At 53.6% G+C, this 18,425-nt stretch overlaps 1 protein-coding gene across 1 annotated transcript; it reads left to right on the plus strand.

Moving 5' to 3' along the window:
- Window positions 1-15,704: 15,704 nt before the first annotated feature.
- LOC308261972 (small ribosomal subunit protein mS33-like) lies at window positions 15,705-16,025 on the plus strand (the record flags this gene model as incomplete). Its single annotated transcript, XM_080694151.1, has 1 exon — window positions 15,705-16,025. One exon carries the CDS (start codon window positions 15,705-15,707, stop codon window positions 16,023-16,025), a length of 321 nt encoding a protein of 106 aa, XP_080550277.1.
- Between the last annotated feature and the right edge of the window lie 2,400 nt (window positions 16,026-18,425).

The raw sequence follows: 18,425 nt of genomic DNA on the forward strand, positions 1-18,425 counted from the left end.
CTCGATAGCACTCTTGTTGGGCCGACAGCGCGTGTCCCCTGGGCTCTTCTTTGTCCGGGGCCATCAAGGCCATGAAGGAATTACATTATGTTGTTTGTGATGTGGCTGGCTTGTGATCAGGACGTGTCCTTGAATTGCAACATAGAAGGTGATTGTTGAGGTCTGTGGTGCTCTAGAGCCCCGTGACCACACCCCCTTGATTCAGCAATGCTGGTGTCCGGCCCTAGCAAGAGTCAGGAGCCCCCAGGACTTATGGGGGTGTAGCAAAGAGGTACAAGGCCCCTGGGTTTCATCCCCAGTAACAAAAAAAATCCGCTGTCCTCACTCAAGTCTGGGTGTGGTCTCTCTGTGCTTGTCTGTTGTTGAGGATTTCACCTGCATTTTCTGACCTACTGAATTCTTTGTTTCCAAGGTTTCTGTGTTAATCTTTACCTCTTGGCTCAATTTCTCACTCGAATCACAAATTATTTTCCTAATTCCTCCGAATTGCTTGTCTTCCCTTTAATTTCACTCAGACTCCCTTCAACCACTCTTTAATTTCTTTCTCTGACATGGCCTCCGTCCTCCTTTCTCTGGGGTCTCTTGATAGTGTATGTACCTGGCTTTTTTACATTTCTTGTGACGTTACATGAAATCTGGACCTCCAGTGGATCAGAAGTCTCCCGCACGCTTGTGCAGTGGGTTTGTGTTGATGCGTCTCCTAAAGATGCATGTAGCTGTACCAATTCTTGATCACAGCTGGTGCCATGATATAACCTCCATATAGCTTCTTGAACTTAACAATGCTTGCTTTATGTGTTTTTCTGGTCCTCCTTCCTGAAGGAGGATGTGAGTACCAGACACCTAGATTTGGCCAATTTTTATTTCCCTTTCAAATTCATAAGAAATGTTAAGGGTTCCCAGCAGCCAATGTGATACTGATAGGAAAAACAAACTTGAAGGAAACAAACTTCATATTTTCAAAGTTTACTATAAAAATTCAATAATCAAAACAGAATGGCGTTGGTATAATGATAGACATATGCACATGTGAAATAAGACTGAGATTCCAAAAGCATACACCTATAGTCCATTGGTTTTCCACACCCTTGCCAAGCCCACACCGTGAAGAAAGTAGTCTCCTCTACAGAAGGTGCTGGTAAGAGCACTGGCTAGCCATGGTGATGGGGTGTGTCCATACAGCGCCTAAGGAGATGCAGCCTTCATCGCCTGAGCGGCCTACAGCCTAAGGCAAAACTTTAAGTAAAGTGATTCAGCAGAAAATGGGCTAAAGATGGCGCCTGGAGGAAGCTAGGAAGGCGTGGTTTCCCCATTCATTATGGGTGGGGAGACTGAGCGGTTTTTCCCTTTCTACCTTTAAAGGAGCTTTCTGCACACATGAATGGCTTATGTACTGGCCTGGGATTGGCTGTAAACTACGTGCTAGTGATCTTTATCCCAGATAGGCTAGGCTATTCCTCATGGAAATTTCCCTCGTGGCTTGGTGCTATAAATATGATTGTTTGGAGAGAAATAAATAGATCTTGCTTGACTTGACTCCCGGCTCGTGGGTTTGTGTTCGAGTCGTTGGTACTCACCATCTCGCTAAGCCCCGCCAGCTGTCGGGCTGGATTCCCGACACCATGGGATGAGAAATAAAATTAGAACCCATATCAAATCACTTGAAAAACTTGGATCAGAATGGACAAGACCTAATTTTAAGAGCTAAGGCTATAAAACCCTGAAAGGAGCACAACCTCAGTCATTGATTCTTAAATGTGATATCATATTTACACATATAAGTTAAAATCATGTCAAGATACCAGTTCATACACCTAGAATGGGTATAAGGTAAAGAACAGAAAGTGAGATGTGTAATCCCAGGATGTGAACCCCTTGGAAGCCTGGAATGCTGTTGGTGGAAATGTAAAATAGAGGAGCCACTATGGGTATCAATTTGGTGCCTCCTCAAAAACAAGAAAGGAGCCGGGGGTGGTGGCATATGCTGTAATCCCAGTACTTGGGAGGTTAAGACCTGAGGATCACAGGTTCGAGGCCAGCCTCAGAAACATTGACACCCTTTTTTATTTTTTTTATTTTTATTGGTGCATTGTAATCATACATCACATTGGAATACAAGACTTGAGAGGATATACAAGCACACATCATCCAATTAGCCCTCATCCAGTCCCCATCCCATTCCCTCCCCCTCCCTCGATCCCATGCTTGTCTGGTGATTAACTTTGATACATATATTTATGTACCTCCTGCTTTTTAAAGAGGCTTCATCCTCCCCTATTCCATACTCTCTGATTGGTCACCTTAATTGCTTCGCTATAGGGCCCTTTCTATAGCTTGACCACTTCCTGTTGCCCCTTTCCTCCTAGTTATTGCTGATTAGGGGAAGCATTTGGTTTTAATTTTCTGCGATATTTCTCTGCATGCCGCGTTGCAAATACCGATCCTACTCTTGACGGCCCCAGTTGTGGCCTGGCTACCCGGTGGACTGATCAGACCTCGCTGGCTCAAGCAGCGGCCTTGCCTCATGGGAGGCCCTGGTTCTGGTCTCGCTGGCCCCGACACTGGCCTAACTCCTCAGCTGGCTCTGATCCCGGCCTCGGAGGCCCCAGCACTGGCCTTCCTCACAGCAGGCTCCGATGTTAGCCGATGGCCCCGGCATCAGCCTAACCCCTCGGCAGGCTCCGATCCAGGCCTCGGAGGCCTCAGTAGCAGCCTTGCTTCATGGAAGGCTCCGATGCCAGCCGCTGGCCCCGGCACTGGCCTAACCCCTCAGCAGGCTCCGATCCTGGCCTCCGAGACCCTGGCACCGGTCTTGCCTCATGGCAGGCTCCGATCCCAGCCTCACTGGCCCCAACACCGGCCTAACCCCTTGGCAGGCTCCGATCCCAGCCTCAGAGACCTCAATAGGGGCCTTGCCTCACGGAAGGCCCCGATGCCGGCCGCTGGCCCCGGCACCAGCCTAACCCCTCAGCAGGCTCTGATCCTGGCCTCAAAGGCCCTAGCACCGGCCTTGCCTCACGGCAGGCTCCGATCCTGTCCACACTGGCCCTGGCACCGGCCTGACCCCTCGGCAGACTCTGATCCCGGCCTCGGAGGCCCCAGCACCGGCCTTGCCTCACGGCAGGCTCTGATCCTGACCTCGCTGGCCCTGGCACCGGCCTTGCCTCACGGCAGGCTCCAATCCCAGCCTCGCTGGCCCCAGCACCGGCCTAACCCCTCAGCAGGCTCCGATCCCGGCCTCAGAGGCCTCAATAGTGGCCTTGCCTCACGGAAGGCTCCAATGCCCGCCAGTGGCCCCAGCAACGGCCTAACCCCTCAGCAGGCTCTGATCCCAGCCTCGGAGGCCCCAGTACTGGCCTTGCCTCGTGGCAGGCTCCGATCCCAGCCTCGCTGGCCCCAGCACCGGCCTAACTCCTTGGCAGGCTCCGATCCCAGCCTCAGAGGCCCCAGCAACAGCCTTGCCTCACGGCACGCTCCGATCCTGGCCATGCTGGCCCTGGCACCGGCCTGACCCCTCGGCAGGCTCAGATCCTGGCCTCGGAGGCCCCAGCACCTGCCTTGCCTCACGGCTGGCTCCGATGCCGGTCGTTGGCCCTGGCACCAGCCTAACCCCTCGGCAGGCTCTGATCCTAGCCTCAGAGGCCCCAGCACCGGCCTTGCCTCGTGGCAGGCTCCGATCCTGGCCTCGCTGGCCCAGCACCGGCCTAACCCCTTGGCAGGCTCTGATCCCAGCCTCGGAGGCCCCAGCACCAGCCTTGCCTCTCGGCAGGCTCTGATCCCAGCCTCGCTGGCCAAAGCACCAGCCTAACCCCTCGGCAGGCTCTGATCCCGGCCTCAGAGGCTTCAATAACGGCCTTGCCTCATGGAAGGCTCCGATGCCGGCTGTTGGCCCTGGCACCAGCCAAACACCTCGGCAGGCTCCGATCCCGGCCTCAGAGGCCCCAGCTCTGGCCTTGCCTCGCGGCTGGCTCTAATGCCGGTTGTTGGCCACGGCACTGGCCTAACCCCTCGGCAGGCTCTGATCCTAGCTTCGGAGGCCCGAGTAGCGGCCTTGCCTCACAGCTGGCTCTGATGCTGGCCATTGGCCCTGGTACCGGCCTAACCCCTTGTCAGGATCCAATCCCGGCCTCGGAGGCCCCAGAACTGGCCTTGCCTCACAGCAGGCTCCGATCCCAGCTTTGCTGTGTCCGTCGCCAGCCTCACCCCTCGGCAGGCTCTAATCCGAGCACCCTCTTCGCCCAACTATTTGTCCCACGTTCTCGAGGGTGCGTGGTGGTAGCATCCTGCCTCTGGGGTCATTACTTCAAAAGTTCCAGGTGTAATGTATCAGATCTCTGCCTCCCCTGAGTACTGGCCACTGCCATTGCCACTGCCTCCACCATTTCAAATCTTTCCCAAGCTCTTTTTCCACTCTGAATGTTGTCCAGTCTTCCTAACCATGTGTGACGGTAGCATTCAACCTTTGGTGTAATTTCTCCAAAAAAAAAATAAGGTTGGTAGGCTCCGATTTCTGCTTCTCCTGAATACAAGTCTCCACCGCCAACGTGGAGACCGCTTTCAGCACCGCCTTTCTCCTTGGTCTCCGCTAAAGTCTCTCTCCTACAGGTGATGTCCAAGATTCTTAACAATGTAGAGAAGAAGCAATCCTCTTTAGCGGGGAATTTTTTCAATAATTCCAGTTCATTTGGATAAGTTTTGTCTGCATCTCTAGTATCCTGGCATCCACCACCTCCTTGACCCCTCTCCGATATTTTCCTTTTTTCTTTTTCTTTTCCATTTTTACAGGGTCCTTCCGGTTGGAAAGGGGTTCGCCTAGGGGTGCCCCGCCAGTGCCTGCCCACCCACCCAGGGTCGGGGCCAGAGGCCCGGACCACAGGGTCCTTCCGGGTGAAGAGGGGGTTGCCGAAGGGTGTCCCGCCAGCGCCTGCCCACCCGCCCAGGGTCGGGGCCAGAGGCCCAGACCACAGGGTCCTCTGGGTGGAGAGGGGGTCACCGAAGGGTGTCCCGCCAGCGCCTGCCCACCCGCCCAGGGTCGGGGCCAGAGGCCCGGACCACAGGGTCCTTCCGGGTGGAGAGGGGGTCGCGTAGGGGTGCCCCACCAATGCCTGCCCATCCGCCCAGGGTCGGCGACAGAGGCCCGGACCGCGGGGTCCTTCCGGGTGGAGAGGGGGTCCCCTAGGGGTGCCCTGCCAGTGCCTGCCCACCCGCCCAGGGTCGGGGCCGGGGGTCCGGACCTGACATCCTATTTTAAAATAAAAAATAAAATAGGGCTGGGAGTGTACTTGGGAGGTAGAATTCCTCTGGGATCAAGCATCAGGAACACACATACACACACACACACACACACACACACACACACACAAACAAACACTGGGGAATTGCCACTGATTCCACAGTTTCATATCTAGATAAAAAGCCTCTGGATTTAAACAAGCACTCTAGAAAATATCGGTTCTCTTCCCAGTAACCAAGACACAGAAACAATTTACAGTTCTATCGAATTGGCAAATGAGTAGACAGAATGTGAGAAAAATACACAACAGATAACTTCTGAGCCACACAAGTGATGCTCTTCTTGCAATGAGATGGCTGAGCTTTTATGTTTTTGTGGCAAGCACACTAAGCCAGACAGAAAAGGTCATATGTTATATTATTCCTTTTATTCCAGAATGATCAAATTCACAGTGAACAGAAATCACACTCACAGCTGCCAGGGACTGGGAGGGATGTGGGAAGAAGGAGTGGCTATTGATGGTCCAAAGTGTCTGTGTGATACGACAAAGCGGTGTGGGACTAGGTAGAGGTCGTGGTTCTACCACATGGTATTTGGCCATAAACACCACTGAATTGTTTCCTTTAAAATGGTTAATTTTAGCCGGGCGTGGTGGCGCACGCTTGCAATCCCTGCGCTCGGGAGGCGGAGACAGGAGGATCGCGCAGGTTCGAAGCCAGCTGCCCTGGCTTAAGAGACCCTGTTTCCAAATAAAAAATATAAGAAAATAGGTCTGGGAGTGTAGCCCGGAGGTAGATGGGCTTTCAGGAACTCCAGTACCACCAAAAAAAAAAAAAAAAGGTTAATTTACTGTTATGTGAATTTTACCTCATTTAACAGAAAAAGAAAAAGCCAGCCGGGCGTGGTGGGCACGCTTGTCATCCCCGCGCTTGGGAGGCGGAGACAGGAGGATCGCGCGGGTTCGAAGCCAGCCACGCTGGCGTAAGAGACCCTGTTTCTAAATATAAAAGTCTAAAATAGGTCTGGGAGTGTAGCCTGGAGGTAGAAGGGTTTCCAGGAACCCCAGTACCACCAAAAAAAAAAAAAAAGAAAAGAAAAGAAAAGAAAAGAAAAGAAAGAAAGAAAGAAAGAAAGAAAGAAAGAAAGCCATTGACTGGTGGCTCAGTGACACGAGGCGGGGCATTTCTTCTGAGGACCTCAGTCGCTGCCATCCACCATCCACCCTCTCCCACACCAGTCAGCTCACCCGGGAGGTTCAGTTGCTCAAAGAGCAGGACAGGCTTCTCTGGGAAATGCACAAGTGCTTTCCCACGTTGCCTCTGAGGTGCGACGTGGCAGCAGATGCAGAGGAGCACGTGGGTGCGCGGCGAGCACAGGGGAGTCGCCTGGTGCGACAGCCCGGGACACAAATCACAAAGAATAAGAAACGTTAATATCCACTAGGAGTAGAAACACTTGCCCAGCCTCAGCCACAATGAAGAATGCCAATTAATTCATCACCACGCCAGGATCCTCCCTGCACCTGTCAGGTTGGTGGAAAGGCCAGGGTGCATGGGAACACCTGACAGGCGGTGGGAACAGGCCTTTGCTTCTCACTCTAGAGGACACCACTGCCCACTGACCAGGCCGGCCACCGGGAAACACGTACACTCAACTCTGACCATCCAGCTCAGGCTTGGCCTTGTCCTTCCAGTCAGCTCGCGTTCCCAAGGGAGGACTTCATGGAGAATTGCTGTGCTGGGTACACCGTGGAACACTGCGCACGCACACGCACACGCTCACGGTGCTCCTTGAGGGTGGTGCACCCTGGCCCTGGATGCTATGGCCTGTAAAAGGGTTCCAAGCAACGAGGACCCTCTCCTCGTGCTGGCAGGGCCCACGCAGAAGGCAAGAGAATGGGAGCATCAGAAGGTGCGCTAGATCAGCCTGTGTGCTGTGGCAGTGCGCGCTGAGATGGGGGAGGCTGTTCCTGTGCTGGGTGGGCCCCCCCAGGGCCCTGGCCCGGCACCTCCTCCAGCCTTTCCCTGAACGCGTGCTGCCTGCCACTGCCCCTCTCTGGACACAGCCTTCCTCCACAGGTGGAAGAAGGAGGGTGAAATCAGGAGCCATGTCTAGGCCTGCTCCAGTGCCCCCAGCTGCTGGGTCCCAGGGTTAGGGGCCATAGGCCTGGGAACGTTGGGGAGTCCACACGTGGCCCCAGAGCATGGGGACTGAACAGGCCCCTGGGGGGCCTTTCATTCCACTCTGCAGCTGGTCGAGCCTGTCTTGTAGAGCAGGTATAGTAGCAATTCAGTCCCTCAGCTTTGGCCTACCTAAGAGAGTCTTAAATTTCTCCAGTGTGGAAGGTCAGTTTCATTGCCTATCATATTTGTGTTAGCTTTCTGTGGAAGGTCAGTCTCATTGCCTATCAATCATATTTGTGTTAGCTTTCTGACACCATAATAAAGACCTGAAAGAACCAATGGATAAAGAGAAAAGGTTTATATGGCGCATGATTTTAGAGGTCAGTTGATGACTGGTTGGCTCGTGTTTCCACAGCTGTGGCAAGCCAGTAGGTCACAGCAGCAGCTCGAGATGGGCCAAACCTCTTGGCATGCCCAGGACCTGCTGCTTCCCCCAGCTTCCATGCCTGCAGTGCCCTGGATTCCACTGGCCCGCTCTCACCTCCCCCTGGAGGCAGGAGCATGACAGCCCCGCACTGCGCCGGAGAAGCCAGAGGGGGCGCCACTGCGCAGGCGCTGCGGGGGAGGGGCGTCTCTCTGCCTGCCTCGTGCTGGCCAGGGGGCCGGGAGTCTGGAGGGCTGGCGCATGCGTGGAACTCTCCAGAAAAAGCCCCTGTGGCGCCCTGAGGGGGTGGTGTGCCGAGGAGGACCTGGCGAGCTGGGAGGCTGGTGCTGCAGCTGGACCGGAGCACTCGCCGCCGCAAGCCCATGCAGGGGCCCGGGAGCCGGTGGGCACCAAGAGAGAGGGCTGCACGCGGCCACCGTGCCCCTCGGGCGGCCATGGCATGGGCTCACGCCGGGCAGGAGGCCCTGCGGACGGGCGGTGGACGCGCAGTGTGGCAGCAGCCGAGCTCCTGCGGCAAGGGGGGAAGGGGCCGGGGTACTGAGCCCTAGTCAGAGCTGAGCTGTGCTCTTTGCAGGCGCAGGCAGCCACTGGAGACGATGTACCTTTTGGCCTTTCTTCTGACCTTGGGCTTGCCACAGGTGCAGGCGAGTAACAGGACCAAAAGGCAAGGTAAGCCCAGACTCCGCTGCTCCCCGAGGGGATGCAGCAGTGGCTAGTGACTAGCGGGAGGAAGGAAGGCAGGCTCGTCCCCCCCCCACCCCGAGACCCAGTGTGACCCAGACATCTAAGATCACAGAGGACCCTGGCAGATCACCCTGCTTTGGCCCTTGCACCCGGGGTAAGGCAGAGCATGTGGAAACCCCGTGCGTTCCCAGGCCTCTGATTTCTTCCCAGTAACCCTGTCTTCCTGGGAGAGGTCGGCCTAAAAGCCCCCTGTAGGCCCCCTGCCCGGCAGGGGGCCTTCAGAGATGTCTGAAGAACAGGGAGCCTCTTCAGAGCTAGGGCTACCCTAGTCTCCTGACCCAGGAAGAATAGCCAGGAAGGTGGGTGGACAGGACACCTGTGTTCAGGTGGGGCTTACCGAGGAGACCCCCTGAGATAAGCTAGTCCCACAGGGGAGCCTGGGAGATGAGGAGGAAGGGACCTTGCTGGTTTTGTGGTGACCTGGTGGACAGTGAGACCTAGGACCAGGACATTCTACTTTTTTTTTTTTTTAATTTCTCAGAACGATTGAACTGCCATGTTTGCGAGGCAGAGAACAGCTTCCAGTGCACAAGTGCGACAAATTGTATGACGCAAGAAAAATACTGCCTGACATCTGTGATAAGTAAGTATCTGCCTGGGTAAGGGTCCTGCCCGCAGGCTAGACAATACTTCCAGAATTAGGAGCTGCCTAGTTTTCCTTCATAGAGAATCACTCTAAAAACTGGCCTTTGAAAAACATTTTGAAGAACAAAGCCCTGAGGGGCTGGGAGTGATGCAGGTGCAGGCAAAAGGAGGGCCCAGCATGAGACCAGGGTAGGGTAGCACAGCTGCCTCTGGTCAAGATGAGCCCTTGGAGTGCCAGAAGAAAATAGAGGTGTATTTTTATTCGTTTTTTTTTAAGAAAAATTAAATCTCTGATTCTGTCAAGTGCCTGAGAATAGGGATGGATGGATGGAGCCAGGGATACAGGCTTACAGGACCTTCTTGGAGTATGCGTGCTTCCAAAACTTTGTAGGCCAAGTGCTCTGTAATTCTGCCCAGAGAAGAATCTCTGGGTGCATGGGTGCTCCACAGGGGGGATCTAGAGACCCGCACCATTCCTGCCCACAGTGGCATGTTCCGGGGCTTGGGAATTCAAATTCCATTCACTGGTTGCTCCCCAGGGCCCTGCATTCCAGGAGGCTTATGGGATGCTGAAGCGACCTGGGCCCCACTCAGCCAGTATGGACTTTGTAGGTTAACATGGAGAAGTCATTGGCACAGAGAAGGATAAGAGGAGATAAAGCACTAGGGCCAGCCCTGCCCTGGCAGAGCTGAGCTCTCCCACTGGGGCACCGCCACAACGACCGGCCCTGGCCCCGTGTCTGTGGGCAGGCAAAGGCTTGCCCCAACTCTGCTAAGAAGCGAAGGCATAAGGAGCCTGTGTGTTCCCAAACAGAGACCGTGTCCCCAGTGCATGTCTATCACTCTGCACACGAGCGCCCCTCCGTGGAGCCGCTGTGAATGTGAACCTGGCCCTCTTCCTCCTGGGCAGCCTCCCTGCCTGATGCCCTCACGAGAGCTCGCGACAGGCCCATGATGGGGGCTGGCTCGACCAACAGGCAGGAAAGCGCTGGGGCAGGACTCAGAACTCACTCGATTCCCCTCTCTTTCTTTTCTCTTAGGAGTATTCGCACGTTTCTTCATGATTACAAAGCAGTGCTCCAATTTCTGCCCACTCATTGAGATAAGAAACCAGCCCAAGCCCTTTATCCTCGTCAAGGCCCATCCCCTGCCGTTCCTCTATATCAAATGCTGCCAGGAACGCTTGTGCAATGAGAATGGGCCGCCTCTGAAACTGGAGGCCTTCCGAGAGCACACGGGGCGCGCTGGGGAGAGGAGACACGGTAACACTGTATTCACACTCCTCCTGGCCGGCACGGCCACCTTCATCGGCCCCAGCCTGCTGTGGGCCCCAGACGGGCCTGGGCCATGCCTCCCAGGGCAGGAACTCCCTTGAAACTGTGGGAACCTGTTGCATTAAACTTGTTTTCCATTATTCTTCTTGGTCTGACTCCCCAGGGGCCTCACTCAGAGTGGGATGGGAGGGAGGACACAGGCGCAAGGGCTCTCAGGACACCACCCGCTTCCTTGACCCGTATCTCTTATGTCAAACCGTGATGATCCGCTTTTGTTTTAGTTTTGTTTGATACTGGGAATTGAACCCAAGGGGATTCTTTTTTTCTTCTTCTTTTCTTTCTTTTTTTTTTTTTTTTTGTGGTACTGGGGATGGAACCCAGGGGCATTCTACCCCCGAGCTACACCCCCCAGCCCTATTTTTTATTCTTTTTTTGGAAACGGTCTCACTGAGTTGCAAAGGGGCTCACTGAGTAGCTGAGGCTGTCGGTGAACCGCGGTCCTCCGGTCTCAGCCTCCCGAGTGCTGGGATGACGAGCGCGCCCACCGCGCCCGGCTCCCAAGGCCGTCCTACTTCTGAGCTACATCCTCAGCCCCTTTTTTTTAATGGGCTTTGGGACATTGTTCACCATCAACACCTCTTCTTCTGTTTCTCTTCGCACTGGAGGGTGCCAGCATTGGTGGAGAGGGGCCATGGGAAACGCAGGAGGAGTTGCCTACTTGGCACTTCGAGGGAGCCAGGATCGGTGGGCAGGATTGAATGATTGGGGTAAATGTCTTTGCAATAAAGGACTCCTTGGTACGGCCTTGCTTGTCAGCTGGTGCGGCTGGTGCATGAGTCTGTGAACACTGCACCTGTGCTTGCCCAGCATCTTGGACTCAGGCCGGTGGATGGCAGCAGCCGTTCCTGTTTCCTGGAGGTGAAGCCATCAAGCCCCTGAGCTCCACGCCGTACAAGCCCTTCTCCCTGGTACCCCCTCAGCACCAGGTAGGATGTGCCCACTCGCTGCTTTCCCCTCCTCTTCTGGTGTACCATGGGGAGACAACTGGTAGAGAAGGCCGAGGAACCTTTCAGAAGGTTTCTGTGCTGTTCCTGAAGCATGGAGGGCAAGCCATCTGCATCACATCTACCGCTCCAAACCTGAGACCAAAGTCCAGTCTGCAGGCAGTAGACCGGGAGGGCCTCTGTGTGCTGGCCGCCATCTGTGGGGCTGAAGGGGACCTCCCTTTGTCTGTCACAGGTTTTGAGTCATGCCATACGCTTGGCACCTGCACCCAGAGAAGATGGCCAAGCCCCTCCCAGTGCGTACCCCAGGCTACAGGGCTCTGGGGGGAGGGAAGCAATGCTTTTGGTTGGGCAGGCAGGCGCGAGATGGGCGGCAGGGGGTAACACATAAGAGAGTCGCCATGGTAACCTCACATTGGAGTCTCTTCGAGTGTGGAGGGTGTGGCCTGCAGTGGACAATATTACAAAGTCAAGAAATGTGAATATGAGCCAGGCGTGGTAGCGCACGCTGTTAATCCCAGGGCTTGGGAGGCTGAGACAGGAGGACCACAGGTTCGAGGACAGCCTCAGCTACTTAATGAGGCCCTCTTAAACTTAGTGAGACCCTATTTCCAAATAAGATATAAAATAGTTCTGGGAATAGAAAGCCCCTGGGTTCCATCCCTAGTGTACCACAAAAGAAAGAAAGAAAGAAAGAGAGAGAGAGAGAGAGAGAGAGAGAGAGAGAGAGAGAGAGAAACGTGACTGTGAAAAAGTCCTGCATTTGGAACTGGCGGGCCTCCGGCAGCAGGAGCAGGAGGAACACTTTATACACTTGCTGGAAATGCGTATGAACTCCCTGGGTGTTCTACCTCCACATTGCAGCTCCAGCCCTATTTTTATATTTATTTGTTTCTTTATTTATTTTTGGTGGTACTGGGGATGGAACCCTTCTACCTCCGGGCTACACTCTCAGACCTATTTTATATTTTTATTTGGAAACAGGGTCTCTTAAGCCAGTGAGGCTGGCTTCGACCTGTGCGATCCTCCTGTCTCCGCCTCCCAAGCGCGGGGATTACAAGCGTGCGCCACCGCGCCCGGGCCTCCAGGCCTACTTTAAAATTTTAATTTTTTGTGGTACTAGAGATTTTACCCAGGGACATTCTACCTTTGAGCTACACTCCCAGCTCTATTTTACTTTTTATTTTTAAACAGGGTGTCACTAAGTTGCAGAGGGCCTTGCTAACTTGTTGAGGCTGGCCAGAAACCTGTTTTCCTCCTGACTCAGCCTCCCAAACCCTGAGATTACAAGCATGCAGGATCCCCCCCAGCTAGGAAGGAGCACTTTATTTTTTTTCTTTTTTCTTTTTCTTTTTTTGCAGTACTGGGTTTGGAACCCAGGGGCATTCTACCTCTGAGCTACACCCCCAGCCCTATTTTTTATTCTTTAGTTTTGGAACAGGGTCTCAGTGAGTTGCAAAGGGCCTCACTAAATAGCTGAGGCTGTCCGGGACCCACAGTCCTCCTGTTTCGGCCTCCCAAACGCTAGGATTACAAGTGTGCGCCACCACGCCCGGCTGGGAGGATCACTTTAAATGACTGGATCCAAGGGTATTCCAGATGGGCACAACATGAGGAATTAGGATGAAAAGAGGTACTGCCACCAGTGTCCGCTTCCCTTTCGGAAGGGTCGCCGTGGAAGGAAGTCCATGCAAGAGTAGGCGGTGTCTGGGGAGCTCGGGGTGGACGGGAAGCACTGTGAGGAGCGTGAGTGCTGGGTTGCGAGCAGAGTTTGAGGAGATGGGAGGCTGTGGCCGTGAGGACCCAGGAGGCCCTTGCACAGGCAGAATGGAACAGATAGAGGTGTGCAGCCAGACACCGCGGAAGAACAGATGGCCCCTCCCACGAGCCTGGCAGGAAGGCAGCCAGCAGTATACAGCGCGTTCATGGACAAGGGTGGCAGTGGAGCGCTTCCTTCCTTCCTGATCCCATGCTTTCTCTGTGGCAAGCCTCAGAACAGGAGCTCGGATAAGGTTGACTTTTTTGCATGACAACAGCCTAGAACAGTCCTCAAAGAGGAGCAGAAAGGGAAGTCGTGGGGGCCACGCACGGGGGCAGCCCAGCAGCGCGGAGGGCAGGCCTGAGGCAGGGCATTGAGCATTGGCAGAGCCTCAGAGAGCGGGGTGGCAGGTTTTCCCCTGCTGAAATCCATGTACATGAGCAGGAAAGGCAGGGACTGAAGTCTCAGGGAGTACCTGGGCCAGAGGCAAGGGAGAGCGGCAGTCGGCTTCCAGAGAGCCCTCGGTGCTGGGCAGAGAAGGCAGATTAAGCAAGTGAGAAATGAGCCATACTCAAAGAACAGTGCCAAGGCCAGCGGCTGGCCATGCCAGGCTGGCAGTGACGCACGGGAGGACTGCAGAAACCTCCAACTAAGTGGGGCCTGGGACAGGATCAGCGAATGCTCAGAGAGCACCAAGGCGCTGACTCTTCCATCCTCAGCATCGCCGAGCCGAGCTACTGTGTCAGAATGTGCGTGCTGGCAGAGAAAACTAGATCCTAGTGACCTGCACAGTAAGTGTGGTGGTGCACACGTATATCTGCATTCGGGGGGCTGAAACAGGAGGATCGCGGTTCATGAACAGCCTCTGCTACTTAGTGAGGCCCTTTGCAGCTCAGTGAGACCCTGTTCCAAAATTAAATTCTTACACAGTATGCAAAAGTGGGTGTGGTGGTGCACACCTGTAATCCCAGTGCCTGGGAAGCTGAGACAGGAGGATCTCAGATTTGAGAGTAGCCTCAGCAACCCAGTGAGACCATGTTTCCAAACAAACAAACCAAAAACACAAAAAGGACTGGGGATGTAGCTCACAGGTAGAAGGCCCCTAGGTTCAATCCCCAGTACCACAAACACACACACACACACACACACACACACACACACACACACACACACAAAGAAAACAAAAAAGTTTATTTCTCCCTCAAGGAAGTGAAGTGAGGAGGTTGGAAGTGGGGCAGGGCCCCTGCTCAAAGGGCCTGTCGGACACCACTGCAGCCTGAGGCTCGCAGACTGGGTGAGCAGGAAGGTAGAGGTCCTGTAAAAGCACGATAGCTTTCAGCATTAGAAATTCTCCGTGCCAGGCATGGTGGTGCACACTTGTAATCACAGCATTTGGGAGGCTAAGATAGGAGGATTTTGGTTCGAGGACAGTCTCAGCTACTTAGGCCCTTTACAACTCAGTGAAACTCTGCTTCAAAATAAAAAGAATAAAAAAATAGGGCTGGGGGTGTATGTAGCTCAGAGGTAGAATGCCCCTGGTTTCCATCCCAAGTACCACAAAAAAAAAAAAAAAAAAAAGGAAAAGAAATCCTACAAATGACGCATGCAGGGGAGGATCCACCCACATGCAGGGAGGATCCACCCACATGCAGGGAGGATCCACCCACATGCAGGGGAGGATCGTCACCCACATGCAGGCTTTGAAACAAGGAACAACCAAGAGTTGGGGATTCTCTTCAGGTAGGTGCAGGAAGCCGCCTCCCGGCGGGACAGGCACCAGCAGCTGCTGGCCGCCCCGACCTGCTTCAGTGGACCCTCAGCACCAGGGGAGTGGTCTGGAGCACAGTGGCCGTGCCTGGTCAGGAAAGTAGCCCCTCCCCCAAGAGTGCAAGCTCTCTAGAACCCCTACAGTTCTTACTAAACAGGTCCTCTGCCTGGAATGTCCTTCCCTAGCGCAGCACTGATGAGATCCTTGCTGATTGAATGGTTTTATGAGCAACTGATTCTACAGGACAAAACTCACAGAAGGGAAGTCAAGAGAGGCCATCCTCACGAGCAAAGCAATTCGAGGACAGTTCACTCCTAGAGAGCAGCCGGTCAGTACAACAAAAGCGTAAAAGACCATCACCACGTAATTATCAATGTTTAAAAACAATCTGAGAGAGGGTTGTGGCCAGCGTCAGGTACTGAGTGAGGCCCTCCACAACTTAGTGAGACCCTGTTTCAAAATAAAGAATAAAAAATAGGGCTGAGGGTGGAGCTCAGAGGTAGAGTGCCCCTGGGTTCAATCCCAGTTCCACAAAAATAAACCCATAAACAAAAACAAAAAAATGGAGGCTAGGTGTGGTGGTGCACACTTGAATCCCAGCCTTCCAGAGGCTGAGACAGGAGGATCGTGGTTCGCGGACAGCCTCAGCTACTTGAGGCCCTTTGCAACTCAGTGAGATCCTGTTTCAAAATAAAGAATAGCTTCCGGGACTCAGGGCGCATGTGGGGCAGGTCAGGACCAGGAAGTCTTGCTCCTGACTGCTCAAGAAATGGCTTCACTTTCCAAATATGCCTTGCGCATGACTTGTCTCGGCACCCGTCTCTTTGGGGAAGTTGCCAGACCTACTGATGCCAAATCCATGAAGGTGGAGAAACTGTTCAGTGAACAGCCATTGGCCAAGAGGAAGGAGACCTACAACTGGTATCCAAATCCCAACACGGATTTCGCGCTTATGGGCATTCTCCGTTTTCACGGCCGCTACAGAGATGAGCATCAGGAGTTTAAGGGTGGGCGAAGGCGTCTAAAGAAGCGTCGTGGAAAGGGGAAGGCAAGGAAAGGAGAAGGGAAAAGAGCGGCAAAAAAGGAGTAGTGTTGGCCCATCGGGAGAGAAATGTCTTCCTCGGGACTACAAGAAAAAAGCATTTGGCATCTCCACAGCTAGAGAAACGTCATCTGCTCAGTGACGGTTATTTGAGGAACGCAGTCGTCATCCCCATGTTGAAGTGTAATCCAGTCAAATTGTGGCTGGTTTCTTGAACACATTCTAATTCTGCAAAATTATTTTGGCCTTGGTTTTATAATCTGAGGTTCACCTAATTTTCTAATGGAATGAATACGAAATTGTTTAATGACTTGTCTGGGGTGGGCAGGAGACACTGAGGGAGTAGGAGAACACCTCATTAAACGAGTGCTCCAGTGTCCTCAAAAAAAAAAAAATACAGAATAAAAATTAAGACTGGGGTTATAGCTCAGGGTAGAATGCCCCTGGGTTCCATCCTCAGTACTGAAAAAAAAATAATGAAAGAAAAGAAAAGAAAGAAAGAAAGAAAGAAAGAAAGAAAGAAAGAAAGAATCTGAGATAACTAAAATAGAAGGAAATTTCAATGGTTTAATACAAGCGACCAGCTAGAAGCCTAAAACACCCTTTTTACTGGTGAAGCATTAGAAGCGCCCCCTCCAGCCCCAGTCAGAGGGAGCCTGTACACTGTTACTGTTGCCTCAGGACACAAAAATGAGGGCTTGGCCATATAGAAAATAACAATCACAAAGAGGTACAGGCCTTTGCCTGACCATATGTCTCACTAGAAAGCTGCTTTAGTCTGTTTTTGCTGCTATAACAAAATATCTTAGACTAGGAATATTGTAAATAGTGGAAATTTATTGCTTCACAATTCTGGGACCTGAAAAGTCCAAGATCAGGGAACCAACATATTGGGTGTCCTATGAGAACCTGTTCCTCATGCACGGCACCGTCTAGAGTCAGCACCAGAGCCCAGGACACGTCCTCAAACTCTCGTATAAGGGCATTAATCCCACTCAGGAGGGAGGAAGCCTCACACCTAAGCACTTCTTAAGCTCCGGATGCTCTGCACCCCTGAGCAGGCTGGCATTCCCAAGCTCTGTCCTGAGATCCTGAAACAACACCTGTCGGTACAACCTAGGCCACGGTTCCATGTGTGACCAAGATTGACAGCAGGGATGGCCACTTCTGACCCAATGACAGTGGACCTGGAACCTGGCCAGGAGCATGAACACACAGGTAAGGCTTTCATAAAAAGCAGGCCATGGGTGTGAAGGCATACCTCAAGAAAAGCGGAAAAGCCGGGGGGAAAGAAAGTCCAGGCAAGCTGGAGGACGGGGGGGGGGGGGGGTTGCCTTTATTAAGCAGGTGGGGCTGGAGAGGATCTGGGGTCTTAAGGTAATTTTTTTAAAGCATTTCTTTTTTGGGGAAGACTCAGTATGTCCTGACGGCCATCCTGTACCTGGTGTTCAGGGTTGATCTGATTAAGAATAAAAGACTGGGGGAGGCATATTTCATACGTGACAGGAGAGGTGGGGGCGGGCCCCAGAGTGAAAGATCCCAGCAAGTGACAGGTCATGAATTAAGACCCAAGAGCTAATCTGCCCTTCTGTCACCAGCCCCTGTACCCCTCCGCCACCCTAGCTGCCTCATGACTGCCAGGATCAGGATTTAGTATGTGAGGAGAATCAAAACACAGCATGTGTCCAGGGTCAGGGCTCAGTTTGTATCCAGGGTCAGGGCTCAGCATGTGTCCAAGATCAGGGCTCAGTGAGTGTCCAGGATCAGGGCTCAACGTATCCAGGGTCAGGGCTCAGCGTGTGTCCAGGACCCAGGCTCAATGAGTGTCCTGAGTCAGGGCTCAGTGAGTGTCCTGAGTCAGGGCTCAATGAGTGTCCTGAGTCAGGGCTCAGTGAGTTTCCTGGGTCAGGGCTCAGTGTGTGTCCAGGACCCAGGCTCAGTGTGTCCTGGGTCAGGGCTCAGTGTGTGTCCAGGACCCAGGCTCAATGTATGTCCTGGGTCAGAGCTCAGTGTGTGTCCAGGACCCAGGCTCAATGAGTGTCCTGAGTCAGGGCTCAGTGAGTTTCCTGGGTCAGGGCTCAGTGAGTGTCCAGGGTCAGGGCTCAGTGTGTGTCCAGGACCTAGGCTCAGTGTGTGTCCTGGGTCAGGGCTCAGTGTATGTCCAGGACCCAGGCTCAGTGTGTGTCCAAGATCAGGGCTCAGTGAGTGTCCTGAGTCAGGGCTCAGTGAGTGTCCTGGGTCAGGGCTCAGTGAGCGTCCAGGGTCAGGGCTCAGTGAGTGTCCTGGGTCAGAGCTCAGTGTGTGTCCTGGGTCAGGGCTCAGTGTGTGTCCTGGGTCAGGGCTCAGTGTGTGTCCTGGGTCAGGGCTCAGTGAGCGTCCAGGGTCAGGGCTCAGTGAGTGTCCTGGGTCAGAGCTCAGTGTGTGTCCTGGGTCAGGGCTCAGTGAGTG

The sequence above is a fragment of the Muscardinus avellanarius genome (assembly GCF_963383645.1).
Source record: "Muscardinus avellanarius genome assembly, chromosome: 4".
Classification (NCBI taxonomy): Eukaryota; Metazoa; Chordata; class Mammalia; order Rodentia; family Gliridae; genus Muscardinus; species Muscardinus avellanarius.